General features: G+C 38.2%; 1 protein-coding gene across 4 annotated transcripts in view; it reads right to left on the bottom strand.

The window, feature by feature from the left end:
* Nucleotides 1-13,715, bottom strand: part of EYA3 (EYA transcriptional coactivator and phosphatase 3) — a 110,818-nt gene that overhangs the window by 20,748 nt on the left and 76,355 nt on the right. For all 4 annotated transcript variants that reach the window (XM_036070672.2, XM_036070675.2, XM_078073580.1 and 1 more), the window contains 5 exons: nt 11,844-12,027; nt 9,750-9,889; nt 4,603-4,686; nt 2,927-3,016; nt 606-664 (listed from right to left, as the gene is read on the bottom strand). In XM_036070672.2, coding sequence (XP_035926565.2) covers nt 606-664; nt 2,927-3,016; nt 4,603-4,686; nt 9,750-9,889; nt 11,844-12,027 — 557 coding nt within the window. The remainder of the gene's footprint in view (nt 1-605; nt 665-2,926; nt 3,017-4,602; nt 4,687-9,749; nt 9,890-11,843; nt 12,028-13,715) is intronic.

Raw genomic sequence — 13,715 nt, 5'->3', positions numbered from 1 at the left:
AAATAGAAGCTAGATAAATTTTTGGATTATTCGCTAAGACTACTGGGCGAGAAGACAGTAGCCAAGACAGAAATGAGGAGATGGAGCAAACATTTGCCACCGAGATTCCCTTAGTGTAGCGTTCACTGATACAAGGTTTAAGGTTGTCTCCGATAGGGTCATTCCTGACACCAACAGACCCTCACAATTAGTTTTCCCTGGTAAAATTCCTGATGCTTATTTGTATCTAAAACTAACCAGTCTGGAAGCACACTCCTGACTGAAAATCTGGTCAAAGAGAAACCAGTGTATCCTTTACTTTGAAATGCTTTTTCCTCATCCGGTCATTGCCACCCACTCTTGAAGGCCATACTCAAAATTCTACTGCACTGAGAAGGCCGCTCCAATGCTGGCAGCCACAGCCACCACAGTTACTTTCTTTTCTGTGCTCTGTCACATTCTCTACTGTCACCTCTGCACACTGCAGTCCATCATTACCTCTGTTTGTCTCGGTCTCCGCTAACAGACTGTGAGATCTTTTACTTGTCTTTGTTTTCCTCTGAACCTAGACAGTGTCTCATGCCTAACAGATATACTGATGTTTAAGACATCACTGTGTCTATCACCTCAAGTCCTGGCCATTGTCATCAGAAGCCACATCTTCCACGTGCACCTGGTCACACTCCTGTTAAAAAACAAAACCACACACTATTTCAGTCCAGGGAGTAGAAGTGCTACCACCACCATGACATATTGTAAAAAGACCAAAAATAATGGCAGATGATGAAAATCCTTACAGTCTCTTATGTGTGGAGGATCACTCTCACCCCCCTGCTGTCCAACTTCTTTTAAGGCCTAATTCATGTCCCATGGTCTCATGAAATCTTCCTTACCCAGCCCGACCCTCAGGTATACTCTTCTCTCAGTAGTCATGGGTATAACCCAACAGCTCATGGGTATAAACACAAACTCCCTTACACTGTCAGGGATGTCTACGTCCTACACTAGACTGTGAAGTTCTGGTATAAACTGCAGCCCTCCTGTGGCACAACCGATATCCTACAGCTCCCTTGTACCCCTCCAGTATAGTCCTTACGTAGCATGTGCTCTTACATAGCATGTACCCAATACATTTTTGCAGATGAAACAGATAGATGCTGGTAGAGTATGGTATGAAAATGGAGAATGACTGCAACAGAAATCTGTAAATCCAAACTTAGGAATTAGAAGTAGTCACCTAAGTTAATCTCCTCATGTTCTAAAAGTGAGGTGAAATGAATGACCCACGGTCACACAACTAGTGAGTGATAGAAAGAAACTAGAAAGTGCCTGGGCCTTCCAATTTGAATCCAAGGTTCTTTCCACCAAGCCCATGCTACTACGAACTAAATGCCACCCACTACCTAAATCTGAGAGATTCACTCCTCTGACACCACCTAAGGCAATGTTGTGATGTCCGCCTACATCAGAATCCCCTGGAGAAGTTTTTTAAAAATGCGTATTCTTGGGTCCACCCCAGACCTACTTGAATCAGAATTTCTGGGTGTGAAGTCCTAGAATCTTCATTTTTAACAAGCTCCCCAGGTGATTCTTATGCCCCCTAAAGTTGAGAACCACTGACCTGGGGGCAGGAACATATTCAGGTCAAATTCTTCACAGAACTTTCAGTCCTGAGTGAGGTCTATGTCTAGAAAATCATTACAAATACAATTTGGCAATAATTATTGGCACAAAGTAGGTTTTCAATAAATGTTTGCTGAGTAAAAACTATGATGTCCTAATGTATCAACATGTGAAGTTGAGGAAGAGTAAAGCATTGTGGAGGTTAGACAAAGGTACTGGAGTTTAGAGACCTGGTAATTCAATTTGTTGGAGAACTGTCCATTGAGAAGAACTAGACTATATTTAAAAAGAAATAGGATTACTTTGTGTTTATAAAATGCTATCTTATTTTTAATTAATTTTATTTATTTTAAGTTATCTTTACACCCCATGTGGGGCTGGAACTCACAACCCTGAGATCAAGAGTCGCATGCTCTTCCGACTGAGCCAGCCAGGTGCCCCACTATTTTATTTTTTAACTTATAATTTTCACTGTTTTTAAAAACTAGGTTATATAAGTAGTACACAGTTTGAAACTCAAAAGGGCATGAAGTGACAAGTCTGCTCCTTCCCACCTCTGTGTCCCAGCAGCATATCCCCTTCCCCAGACAGAACTGTTACTAGTTTCTTGTGTAGGATAACTGCTTAACTGAGACCCAAAATGGGGAGGTAACTTTCCTAACCTGGAACTCACACTCTGGTCTTCTGACTTCCCAGTCTTGTGCTCTTGCCACTACACCATGGTCACCTCAAAGGTGAACTCAAATGTCAAAGCCAAAAAATTCACCAAGAAGCTCTCAGTGTTCCTGGTTTTCCTTGTATCTAACTATACAATGATTCTGGACATCAAGGTTAACCTATACATGGATAATAAGCATGTATAAATTATAATGAGTTAGAGCAGCCATTTATAGATCTGACAAATCAAGAGATTATATTTTAAGAAGGTAAAATCGAAAAATAGTCAAAATATAATTAAGAGTACAAAGAGTCAAACCCACCTTATTATACGTTATTTAAGACAGATGAATAAATAGGAATGTTGGTTTACACTTCACTGTTTCGTCTGAAGGGCTGGCATTTCCCCTAGAGCTAGATCACTTCCAAATAGGCTAACAAAAATCAAATTTTTAAACCAATAAAATTGAGGGCCAGTACCAAGACCGGTGACCTAGCTAAGGTACTGTTCTTATAGGACTACATAAGTCTAAGTGGCCAGCTGGCCTCTCCACAACCACCCCTTCTCACCACATTTCCTCTAAATACAATAAGCATAGGCTAGATAAATAGGTATTGAACAAACAAAATGTTTCACTGAAGCACAGAAACAATTTAAAATGCTTACCTCTAAGTCATTGAAAAATAGATGTGTATCAGCCACTTCAAAAATCATCTCTTCCATTGTTAAACCTGAGCCAATCACTACTGTTGGATCCTAGAAGACAATAAGAGAAAAATCTGTTTAATTTGGTACTAACAGCACAGGGTCCAATCTTATAAATATTTCGGAGTTATTCTGGGTCAAGGCCAAAACAACATAGGCCTGCAAAAGTGCTTCTAACTGTTACTTACGCAATTTCATTCAGTTAGAAGAATCTGGGATTGTGCAAAGTTAAAAATTTCAGGACTTAGTTTTTAGAAAACTAAACACACTTAAAAAAAAACAATTTGGGCGGAAATTCCCTGTTTTGTGAGAAATGCTAACTATTGCTAAAATATTACTAGTGTAATACCCATTATCTCCCTTCAGCCTCCCCGCCATGCATGTGCACGCACACACACGCACACACAGCATGACACCGGAAGTCAGTTATCTGACAATCTCAACAGCCCGGAAATAAGGGAAGAAGGCTGAAGAATCAAAATATTTGTAGGAAAACCAATGCATCTAGCTTTAAAGTGAACCATCAGGTCTTCACTTGGAGGATGTATGCTCTTATTTTATACACTTTTATAATCAGCTTATATAGTGTATGAGCTTATGTCAGCTTACCAGCCTAGATACTAAAAGCCTGTGGAAAGTACTTTTAACAGAAACATTAATACAATAAGAAATAAATGGGAATAGTAAGAAAGCAAAGGAGGTAGATATTTTTATAAAATTTATTCACAGAAACTGAAAAATAGAAGCCTGAAGATAATTTGGTATAGAAATATATAGCTTATCCCTCTATTAAAGCTGATGTTTAGGGCGCCTGGGTGGCTCAGATGGTTAAACGTCTGCCTTCGGCTCAGGTTATGATCTCAGGGTCCTGGGATCGAGTCCCACATCAGGCTCCCTGCTCTGTGGGAAGCCTGCTTCTCCCTCTGCCTTTCTCTCTCGCTCTGTCTCTCACGAATAAATAAATAAAATCTTTAAAAAAAAAAAAAAAAAAAAGCTGATGTTTAGGGGCGCCTGGATGGTGCAGTTGGTTTAAACGTTCAACTCTTGGTGTGGAGTCTGCTTGGGATTTTCTCTCCCTCTCCCCTTGCCCCTCCCCCATGCATGTGTGCTCTCTCACTCTCTCAAATAAATAGATCAATCTTAAACAAACAAAAAAAAACCCCCAAAACCCTGGCGTTTATATTGATGACTAAATAAGTTAAATTCTGCTTGGTATATTTAGTGTAAGGAGGTATGTAATCTATGTAAGAAAAATATTTTAGACTTTATATATATTTTAAATTTACATATCTGGTATATACTCAGCTAAATAAAATGCTCAGTTTGGGCTGTTAAAAGTGACTTAAGGTTAACACATCAGTCTTTGGAATATATAATCCTGAGACTCCACTCTGTTTTGACCTTTATTCCCATATTTAGTCTTTATAAAATAGAACTCTTGAACAACTTCAGCTTACAGCACTGGTCCTAGGTCTGTCTCCAGCTTTATCAATACTGCCTGACATGTAGTCTGCTGTACAAGCCATCAGGTGAAGTTTTACATGGAAAGTGAAAGGCCAACAGGGTAAGATGGAGGTAGCAGAGAAAGTGAGTCAGGAGGAGGACAGTTACAAGAAAGGAAGAAAGACTCAAATTACCTTTCCATATTTCTGAGCATAGGATCCAGTAAGAAGAGAGTGAAAGATGATGATGGTTTCATCCAAGTCCCACAGAAATACCCGCTGAGGAAGGAAACAGAAAAAAAAATGAGTGAGCATCGTTTCTAAATATAATGGGATGGAACAAGAAATACGTAACAGAAAGAAAACTTAAAAATTCACAAATACATGAAAATTAAACAACACAATTTTAAACAACCAGTAGATCAAAGAAAAAATCCCAAGTAAAATTAGGGAATACCTTGAGATGAAGGAAAACAAAACACAACATACCAAAATTTATAGGCTGCAGTGAAGGCAGTACAAAGAGGGGAATTTATAGCTGTAAAATGCATGCCTTAAAAAAGAAGTAGGATCTCAATCAACAACATAACTGTACAATTTAAGGAACTGGAAAGAGCCAGCAGAAGGAAGGAAAGACTAAAGGTAATAATGGAGATAAATAAATCAGAGAGTAGAAAAATAATAGAGAAAAATCAATGAAACCAAAAGTTGGTTCTTTGAAAAGATCTACAAAATTGACAACCTTTAGTTAGATTAACTAAGAAAAAAAAGAAGACTCAAATTAGTAAAATCATAAATGAAAGTGGGGATGTTATCAATTTTACAGAAATAAAAAGAATGGTAAGACAATACTCTGAACAGCTGTATACTAACAAATAACCTAGATGGACATGGACAAATTCCTAGAAATACACAAAATGCCAAAACTGACTCAAGAAGAAATGGAAAATCTGAATAGACCTTTAATAGAGGTTGAAATCAGTAATCAAAAAGATACCAAGAAAGAAAAGCCCAGGACCAGATGGTTTCACTGTTAAATTCTACCAAACATTTAAAGAAGAATTAACACCAATCCTTCCTTAACTCTTCCAAAAAGTTGAAGATGAAGGAATACTTCCTAAATCATTCTATGAAGCCAGCATTACCCTGATACTGAAGTCAGATAAAGACATTACAAGAAAACTGCAGACCAATATTTCTTAAGAACATCAATGCAAAAAATCCTCCACAAAAATACTAGCAAACAAAATTCAAGCAGCATATTAAAAGCATTGTACATCATGACGCTGCGGGATTTGTTTAGAATGCAAGGATGGATCAACATACAAAAATTAATCAAAGTAATACGCTACCTTCAGAAAACAGGGGGGAAAAAAACCCAATGGTTATTTCAATTGATGCAGGAGAAGCATTTGACAAAATTCAACACACTTTCATGATAAAAATACTCAATAAACTAGGAGTAGAAGTGAATTTCCTCACATGATAAAGACTGTATATGAAAAACCCAGAATTAATATCTTACTCAATGGTGCAAGACTGAAAGCTTACATAAGTAACAGTTAGAAGCACTTTATCCTGGAGATCAGGAATAGGACAAGTATGCCTGTTTTTACCACTTCTATTCAACATAAGTACTAGAAATTCTAGCCAGAGTAATTTGGCAAGAATTGGGGGGAAAAAAGGTACCCAAATTGGAAAGGAAAAACTAAAATTATCTCTGTTCACAAATGACACGATCTTATATATAGAAAACTCTAAAGAATCCACAAAAAATTTGTTAGAGCTAATAAATAAATTCAGCAATGAGCTGTATTTCTATATACTTGCAATGACTAATCCTCAAAGAAATTTAAAAAACAATTCCATTTATAACAGCATCAAAAATAATAAAATAACTTGGGACACCTAGGTGGCTCAGTTGGTTAAGTGTCTGCCTTCGGCTCAGGTCATGATCTCAGGGTCCCGGGATCAAGTCCCGCATCCGGCTCCTTGCTCAGTGGGGAGCCTGCTTCTCCCTCTGCCTGCTGCTCCCCCTGCTTGTGTTCCCTCTCTCTCTCTCTCTCTCTGACAAATAAATAAATAAAATCTTAAAAAATAATAAAATACTTAAGCATAAATTTAACTGAGGGGTGCCTGGGTGGCTCAGTAGGTTAAGCATCTGACTCTTGATTTTGGCTAAGGTCATGATCTCAGGGTCGTGAGCTCAAGCGCCACATCGGGCTCTGTGCTGGGCATGGAGCCTGCTTAAGATTCTCTCTCTCCCTCTGCCTCTCCCTCACTCTCTCTCTCTCTCAAAAAAAAAAAAAAAAAAAGTAAATTTAACTGAGGAGGTGAAACACCTGTATACTGAAAACTAAAAAACACTGCTGAAGGAAATTAGATGGATCTAAATAAATGGAAAGACATCCCAAGTTCATGGATGAAAGATTTAACAATGTTAAAGTGACAATACTACCCAGATGACTTAAAATTCAATGCAATCCCTATCAAAATCCCAATAGTGCTTTTTAAAGAAGTAGAAAAACTCATCCTAAAATTCATATGGAATCTCATATTCCATGGCCTGAATGGCCAAAATAATCTTGAAAAAGAATGAAGTTGGAAGACTCACATTTCCTGATTTCAAAACCTATTACAAGGCTACAGTAATAATCAATACAATGTGGTACCTCCAAAAGGAAAGACACACAAACCAATGAAATTGACAAGATGACTCAGAAATAAACCCTTACATATATGGTCAATTTAAAAAAAAAAAAAAGACTATTTATTTGAGAGAGAGCAGAGCAAGAGACAGAGCATACATGGGGGGGAGGGGTAGAGGAAGAGGGAGAAGCAGACTCCCTGCTGAGCAGGGGGCCTGATGCGGAGCAGGGAGCCTGATGTGATTCAGGGCTCCCGATGTGATTCAGGGCCCCAATCCCAGAACCCTGGGATCATGACCTAAGCCAAAGGCACGCACTTAACCAACTGAGCCACCCAGATGCCCCCAAATACGGTCAATTTTTGACAAGGATGCTAAGACCATTCAATGGGGAAAGGAAAATATTTCCAACAAAAGGTGCTGGGAAAATTGGATGTCCATGTGCAAAAGAATGAAATTAGACCCTTACTTTACACGATATACAAAAATTAACTCGGGATGGGTGGCTCAGTTGTTAAGCATCTGCCTTCGGCGCAGGTCATGAGACCAGGGTCCTGGGATCGAGCCCCGCATCGGGCTCCCTGCTCCGTGGGAAGCCTGCTTCTCCCTCTCCCACTCCCCTGCTTGTGTTCCCTCTTTTGCTGTGTCTTTCTCTGTCAAAGAAATAAATAAAATCTTAAAAAAATAAAAGTCTCTTAAAAAAAATTAACTCAATATGAGAAAAAATTAATTCAATATGAGTCAAAGACCTAAATTTATGAGCTACAACAATAAAATTCTTAGAAGAAAACCCTGGTAAATACCTTTATAACCTTGTATTTTTAACACTAAAAGCACAAGCAATAAAAGAAAAACAGGACTTCAACAAAATGTAAAACTTTTGTGCATCAAAGAATACTATCAAGAGAGTAAAAAGAACTCACGGAATGGGAGAAAATATTTGCGCATCATATATCTGATAAGTGATTAGTATCTAGAATATATAAAGAATTCCTAAAACTCAACAACAAAATACCAAAAACCCAATTAAAAACCGGGCATAGGATTTGAACAGCTACTTCTCCAAAGAAAATATACAGATGGCCAATAAATACATGAATAGATGTTCAACATTACTAGTCATTAAGGAAATGGAAATCAAAACCATTTCACATCCATTAGGATGGCTATTATTTAAAAAAAGGGGGGTAATAATAAGTGTTGGAAAGGACGTGGAGAAATGAGAACCCTCATGCATTGCTGGTGGAAATTGTAAAATGATGTAGCCACTATGGAAAACATTTTGTTGTTTCCTCAAAAAGTTGAACATAGAATTACCATATAATCTAGCAATTCTGCTCCTCAGTTTATACCCAAAATAACTGAAAAGAGAGACTCAAAGAAATACCTGGATAGCAATGTTCATAGCAGCATTATTCACAATAACTCAAAGGTGAAAAAACCACTAATGTCCATCAACAAATGAATGGGTAAACAAAACATGGTATATACATACAATGGGATATTATTCAGCCATAAAAAGAAATGAAGATCTTATACATAGATGAACCTTGAAAACATTACGTTAAGTGAAAGAAGCCTCACACAAAAGGTAGCTATTGTATCATTCCATTTATATGAGATACTCAGAATAGGCAAACTCCTAGAAACTGAAAGTAGAATAGAGGTTACCAGGGGCTAGTGGGAGGGGAGAATGGGGAGTTATTGCTTAATCGGTATAGAGTTTTTGTTTGGGATCATGAAAAAGTTCTGGAAATAGATAGTGGTAACAAACAACACTGTAAATGTACTTAATGTCACCAAACTGCACGCTTAAAAATTGGTTAAAATGGTAAATTTTATGTTATGTATATTTTACCACAATTTAAAAAAACTAAATGGGTTCTCAGTTTTTCCCAATAAATGTAAAAGGACTTTAGATTTTCTTTCTTTTTTGCTTTTTTTCTTGGTCATGAACAAAAGGAAAGAGAGTTCCCCAAACACAGCCTCAATTTACTTACGTCTTAATGCCTACCGATGAACTCATTTTTAAATACAGCATGCCCCTGCCCATTAAATGCTCATATTATAGAAAAATCTAATACAAAAACAAAAGCGTATAAAAATTCCATTATTATTAGCATTTTGTATGATTTTCTAATCTTTTTAATAATGAAGCCAAATGTATGCCCATAATAAATTCTTATAGTGCTTAACCACAAAATAAGTGCATACCAATCTCATTAATAAGTTACCAGATCTCGTCATGACAGCTTCACATAAAGCACTCTCATCTTCTCATGTTACTTTTAGATTTTTAAATGGAGAACACTATGACATTATTTGTGACACCCTGTGCTTTCTGAATATGAGGGAACTGTTCTTTCTGTCCTCCTCTGGAACACAGAGAACAGTTTGTTCTTTCTCTTAAAAAGTTACCTGGCTATCTAAATTCAAAAAAGCTTTTTCAATGCTTTGGTGAAAAGCATCTGAAAGTAATATGGTGAGTTATGGGCATGGAGAAATGTGTTTTTCCATTTCTCTCTTCACTTGGCCAATTTTCGTTTCTCTTGCCCAGGAATTGGGGGGGGCGGGGGCGGGGAGCAGAGCATTCAACAAAGAACTACAGTTTCTCCATGAGTTTCAGATATGTATGTTCGATGAACTTAAAAAATGAGACAAAAAGCAGGTAACTCAAATGAGCTCCTTCCCATACTTCCAATTCACTGTCCTGGGAAGAGCTGGCATCAGCTTTCCTTTTGCCTCGGTTCTTGCCAGTCATGTTTTTTCTGGACTGGTCATCAGCATCTTTATTTGGTGTAGTTTGGGACAAAGATGGACTTGAAGAAGGGTCTCCTGGAATGAAAAGCAAGACATATATTGCCAGTAGTCACAGGCTATAAGAACCAGAGCTGGAAGAGGGTCAGCATGCTTTCTATCCTTAAGAATCATATTGCAGGGATAAAGGCTGGAAAATCAAACTTTACCTAATCAGTTTAGGAATACAGACCTAGGCATCAACATCGAGCATCAACAGCTCCTAACATCACAGAGAGAGTTACAATAGCATTTATATACCTGCCTCTCAATGGAAGAACACAGCTATAAAGTTGTTTTGCCAAAAAAAACTCCCCAAAAATCTGAACCTGTATCTGGTCAAGTTTCTACATCAGAGTTTTTCGACATGGCACAATTGACATTTTGGGCCAGATAATTTTCTGTTGAGTCGATGTCACGTGCATTATAGGATGTTTGGTTAAGCAGCATCCTTGGCCTCTATCCACTAGATGCCGGTAGCACTCCCCACCCACTGTGACAACCGAAATGTTTCCATACACTGCCAAATGTCTTAGGTGAATGCGGGAGAGGACATGGCACAAAAATCACCTTTAGTTGAAAACCACAACTCTACATCTATTTGCCAATTTAAAATGAAATACAGAAGGCAGCAGGAAATGCTGATCTACCCAATACAGAGATAATCAGCAAAATTCAGACTGGGAAATGGCATGAGATAAAACACTTTCTTCACAAATATAGTACATCAGAGAATAAAAAAAGAGGGGAATTTACAACTTAAAAGAGACAAAATATATATCCACCAATCCCAATGTACGGACCTTACTTTGATCCTAATTTAAATAAACTATATAAAAGGAAAATAAAACTTTTAACATTTATGAGAAAACTAGAAATAATACCTTTTAGTATTTTATGATATTAAGGAATTATTGTTGAATTATTTCAGATGGGATAATGGCATTGTGGTTGTGCTTGCAAGTATTTATCTTTTAGACATATGATGCCTGAATTCGGCGAGAGAACTAGATGAAGTATAGTTGAAATACGAGTTAATTGTTGAAGATGGACGATATACATAAGAGGTTCATTATACTATTCTGACAACTTCTAGGTTTGAAATTCCCTCTTATTAAAAAGTTAAAATTGTTATGAAGAACAGAGATATTTAGAGCTCTGAGTTCAAAACTAAGGCATCAACATGTGTAACTATTTCAAAGTTACATAAGTTTGAAGCAGTGACCATCTGTATGTCTATTTCCTTAGAAGACTAATGAAGGCAAGGTGCACAAAAAACTGCTTTAGTTGAGATAGAACACTGTTTTTAAAAATGCATCAGTACTAACAATAAACGGTCCTTCCTCCAGTTACATGATGTAACAGACAACCACCAAATTTTCCTGAATGATAGAGACAAATAAAAAGCATATATGTATGTTTATTTACTGAATGTGTGTATAAAGCCTTTATGTCAGGTTTTTGTTTTTTTTTTTTTTTAACCTGAACTTCACAACTCATCGATACATTTCAAACCAACCTAAATGTATAGGTTTAAACTTGTAGGTTAAACTTTATGTATTTCCTTGGTGGGGAAAGGACATAGCTTTCCTCAGGATCTCGGAGATCCATGACACAGAAAAAGTTAAGAACTACTGCTCTGAGGCCTCAGCAGGCATCCAAAATATGCACAGACTAAAACTGGAGTCCTTCAACTTTTACAAAATGTGCCAAGATTCTGAAGTTCCCTGTGAAAAGCACATTAAAGCTAAAGGGCGGGGTGGGTGTCGCAGTCTTTTCATTCTTGGTACTTTTCTGTTCACAGCATCAGGTATTACATTCAGCCTGCCAATGACTCATCATATAGTCTGGTTCCAATGTTTAAATATTCCTCACCCGAGAGGGAAAGCCAATAGCACAGTAACAGTGACTTAGACCAGAACAAAATGATCTTTACTATTACATGTTGAATGAAGTGCCCTTAAGCCAAAGTTTTCAGAGCTACGGCGCTTACCCGAGGAAAGTCTCTGTGCTGTAGGTGCAGGTACCATGACACTAGGCTTCTCGGTCTGGTATGTGGCTGCCGCTAATGTGGTACTCTCAGTGTCACTGTTAGTCTGGCCTGTGCCTCCAAAGCTGGAGCTGGGGTAGCAGGTCTGGTACTGACTCTGACCAAGGATAGTATAGGTGGGATAGTCCTGTAGAGCAACATAATAAGGGAGGAAAACAAGACTCTTAGAAAGAGCAAAACGATGATTTCAACACAAGAGACTTTCATGTCTCTCTTATTCATAGTTATTTTCCTAAAACATTTATTTGATTTCTCATTTACCCATCTATAGCTTCCACCTAAACCAATGATTTTCAAAATGCATTCTGTGGAAACCTAAGAGTCAAGAGGAGAGACCTCAGGGGCTATCTTTGCCATGAGCAGGAGGCTGAGAGGGAAGGGTCCCACTCACTCTACACACAATGTCCCTTTTCTACTCTAATGGCTTTCTTTTTTTTTTCTATTTTAGGTACTGAATTTCTGTATAAATTTCTGCACAGAATTCCTGAAGATTCTATTCTTTAAGAAGTTTACAAGCAACTGCACTAGATGCTAGTGCTTTCTAAGTACAGATGAGCTTAAACAAAAAAGCACATACCCTACATTAAGGTTTCCCAGTTTAAAAACTGAGTACTGGGGGCACCTGGGTGGCTCAGTCGTTAAGCGTCTGCCTTCGGCTCAGGTCATGATCCCAGGGTCCTGGGATCGAGCCCCGCATCGGGCTCCCTGCTCGGCGGGAAGCCTGCTTCTCCCTGTCCGGCTCCCCCTGCTTGTGTTCCCTCTCTCACTGTGTCTGTCTCTGTCAAATAAATAAATAAAATCTTAAAAAAAGAAAAAAACACAAAATACCCCTGAGTATTGGGGCTCCTGGGTGGCTCAGTCGGTTAAGCATCTGCCTTCGGCTCAGATCATGATCCTGGAATCCTGGGATCAAGCCCTGCGTGGGGTTCCCTACTCAGAGGGGAGTCTGCTTCCCCTCTCCCCTTGCCCCTCCCCCCTCATGCTCTCTCTCTCAAATAAATAAAATCTTTAAAATAAAATAAAATATTTGGAGGGAGGGGCGCCTGGGTAGCTCAGTCGGTTAAACGTCTCTGACTCTTGATCTCGGCTCAGGTCTTGATCTCAGCTCAGGTCTTGATCTCAGGGTCATGAGTTCAAGCCCCACTGTTTAAAAAAAAAGAAAATTGGAGGGAACTTCATGGGCACATACATGTCAAAACTTATCAAACTGTATGTACAATTTAAATTTATGCAGATTATTGTATGTCAATTATACCTTAATAAAGCTGTACAAAAAATGTGTATGATGTATAGCTCAAATACATACCTTAAAAAATTTCAACTTATACTGATGTTGGTAAGAAGTAGAAAGAAGCTCATCAACCAGACCAATTATAAAGAGTACTGAGCATCTATCATAAACCAAATACAACTCAGTCAGGGTGTGTGCTCATAAGCTGGAACATTTTAAAGAAAAGAGGTAAGTTGTACTGGCTGAACTCAAGGGAGTTAAAAGTCTAGCAGGAGAAGACAACAATATTTCCAATAAATTGGCAATAAATTATATGTCAAATGAGTGAAATACAGAGGAAGACAACTATCCCTGCAGACTGTGGTAGTCAGAGCTTTCTGAGATAGATAGACAGAGGGAATAAGAACATGAATAGGCCCTGAAAAGGTTTTATATTAAGGGACCAGAGATGTTGAGTCTGGTTGAAACAAAAGATCTTGCAGGCTTGAATGAGTCATGCAAGCCCATGAATGTGACTTGGGTATGGTGTATAGTTTGGCAATGGTGTATAGTTTGTGTGGGGGGCAGGTACTAGGGACTATCAA

Source organism: Halichoerus grypus, chromosome 5, assembly GCF_964656455.1.
Source record: "Halichoerus grypus chromosome 5, mHalGry1.hap1.1, whole genome shotgun sequence".
Taxonomy (NCBI): Eukaryota; Metazoa; Chordata; class Mammalia; order Carnivora; family Phocidae; genus Halichoerus; species Halichoerus grypus.
The sequence above is the reverse complement of the archived record's forward strand: the minus strand, read 5'-3'. Positions and strand labels throughout refer to the sequence as shown.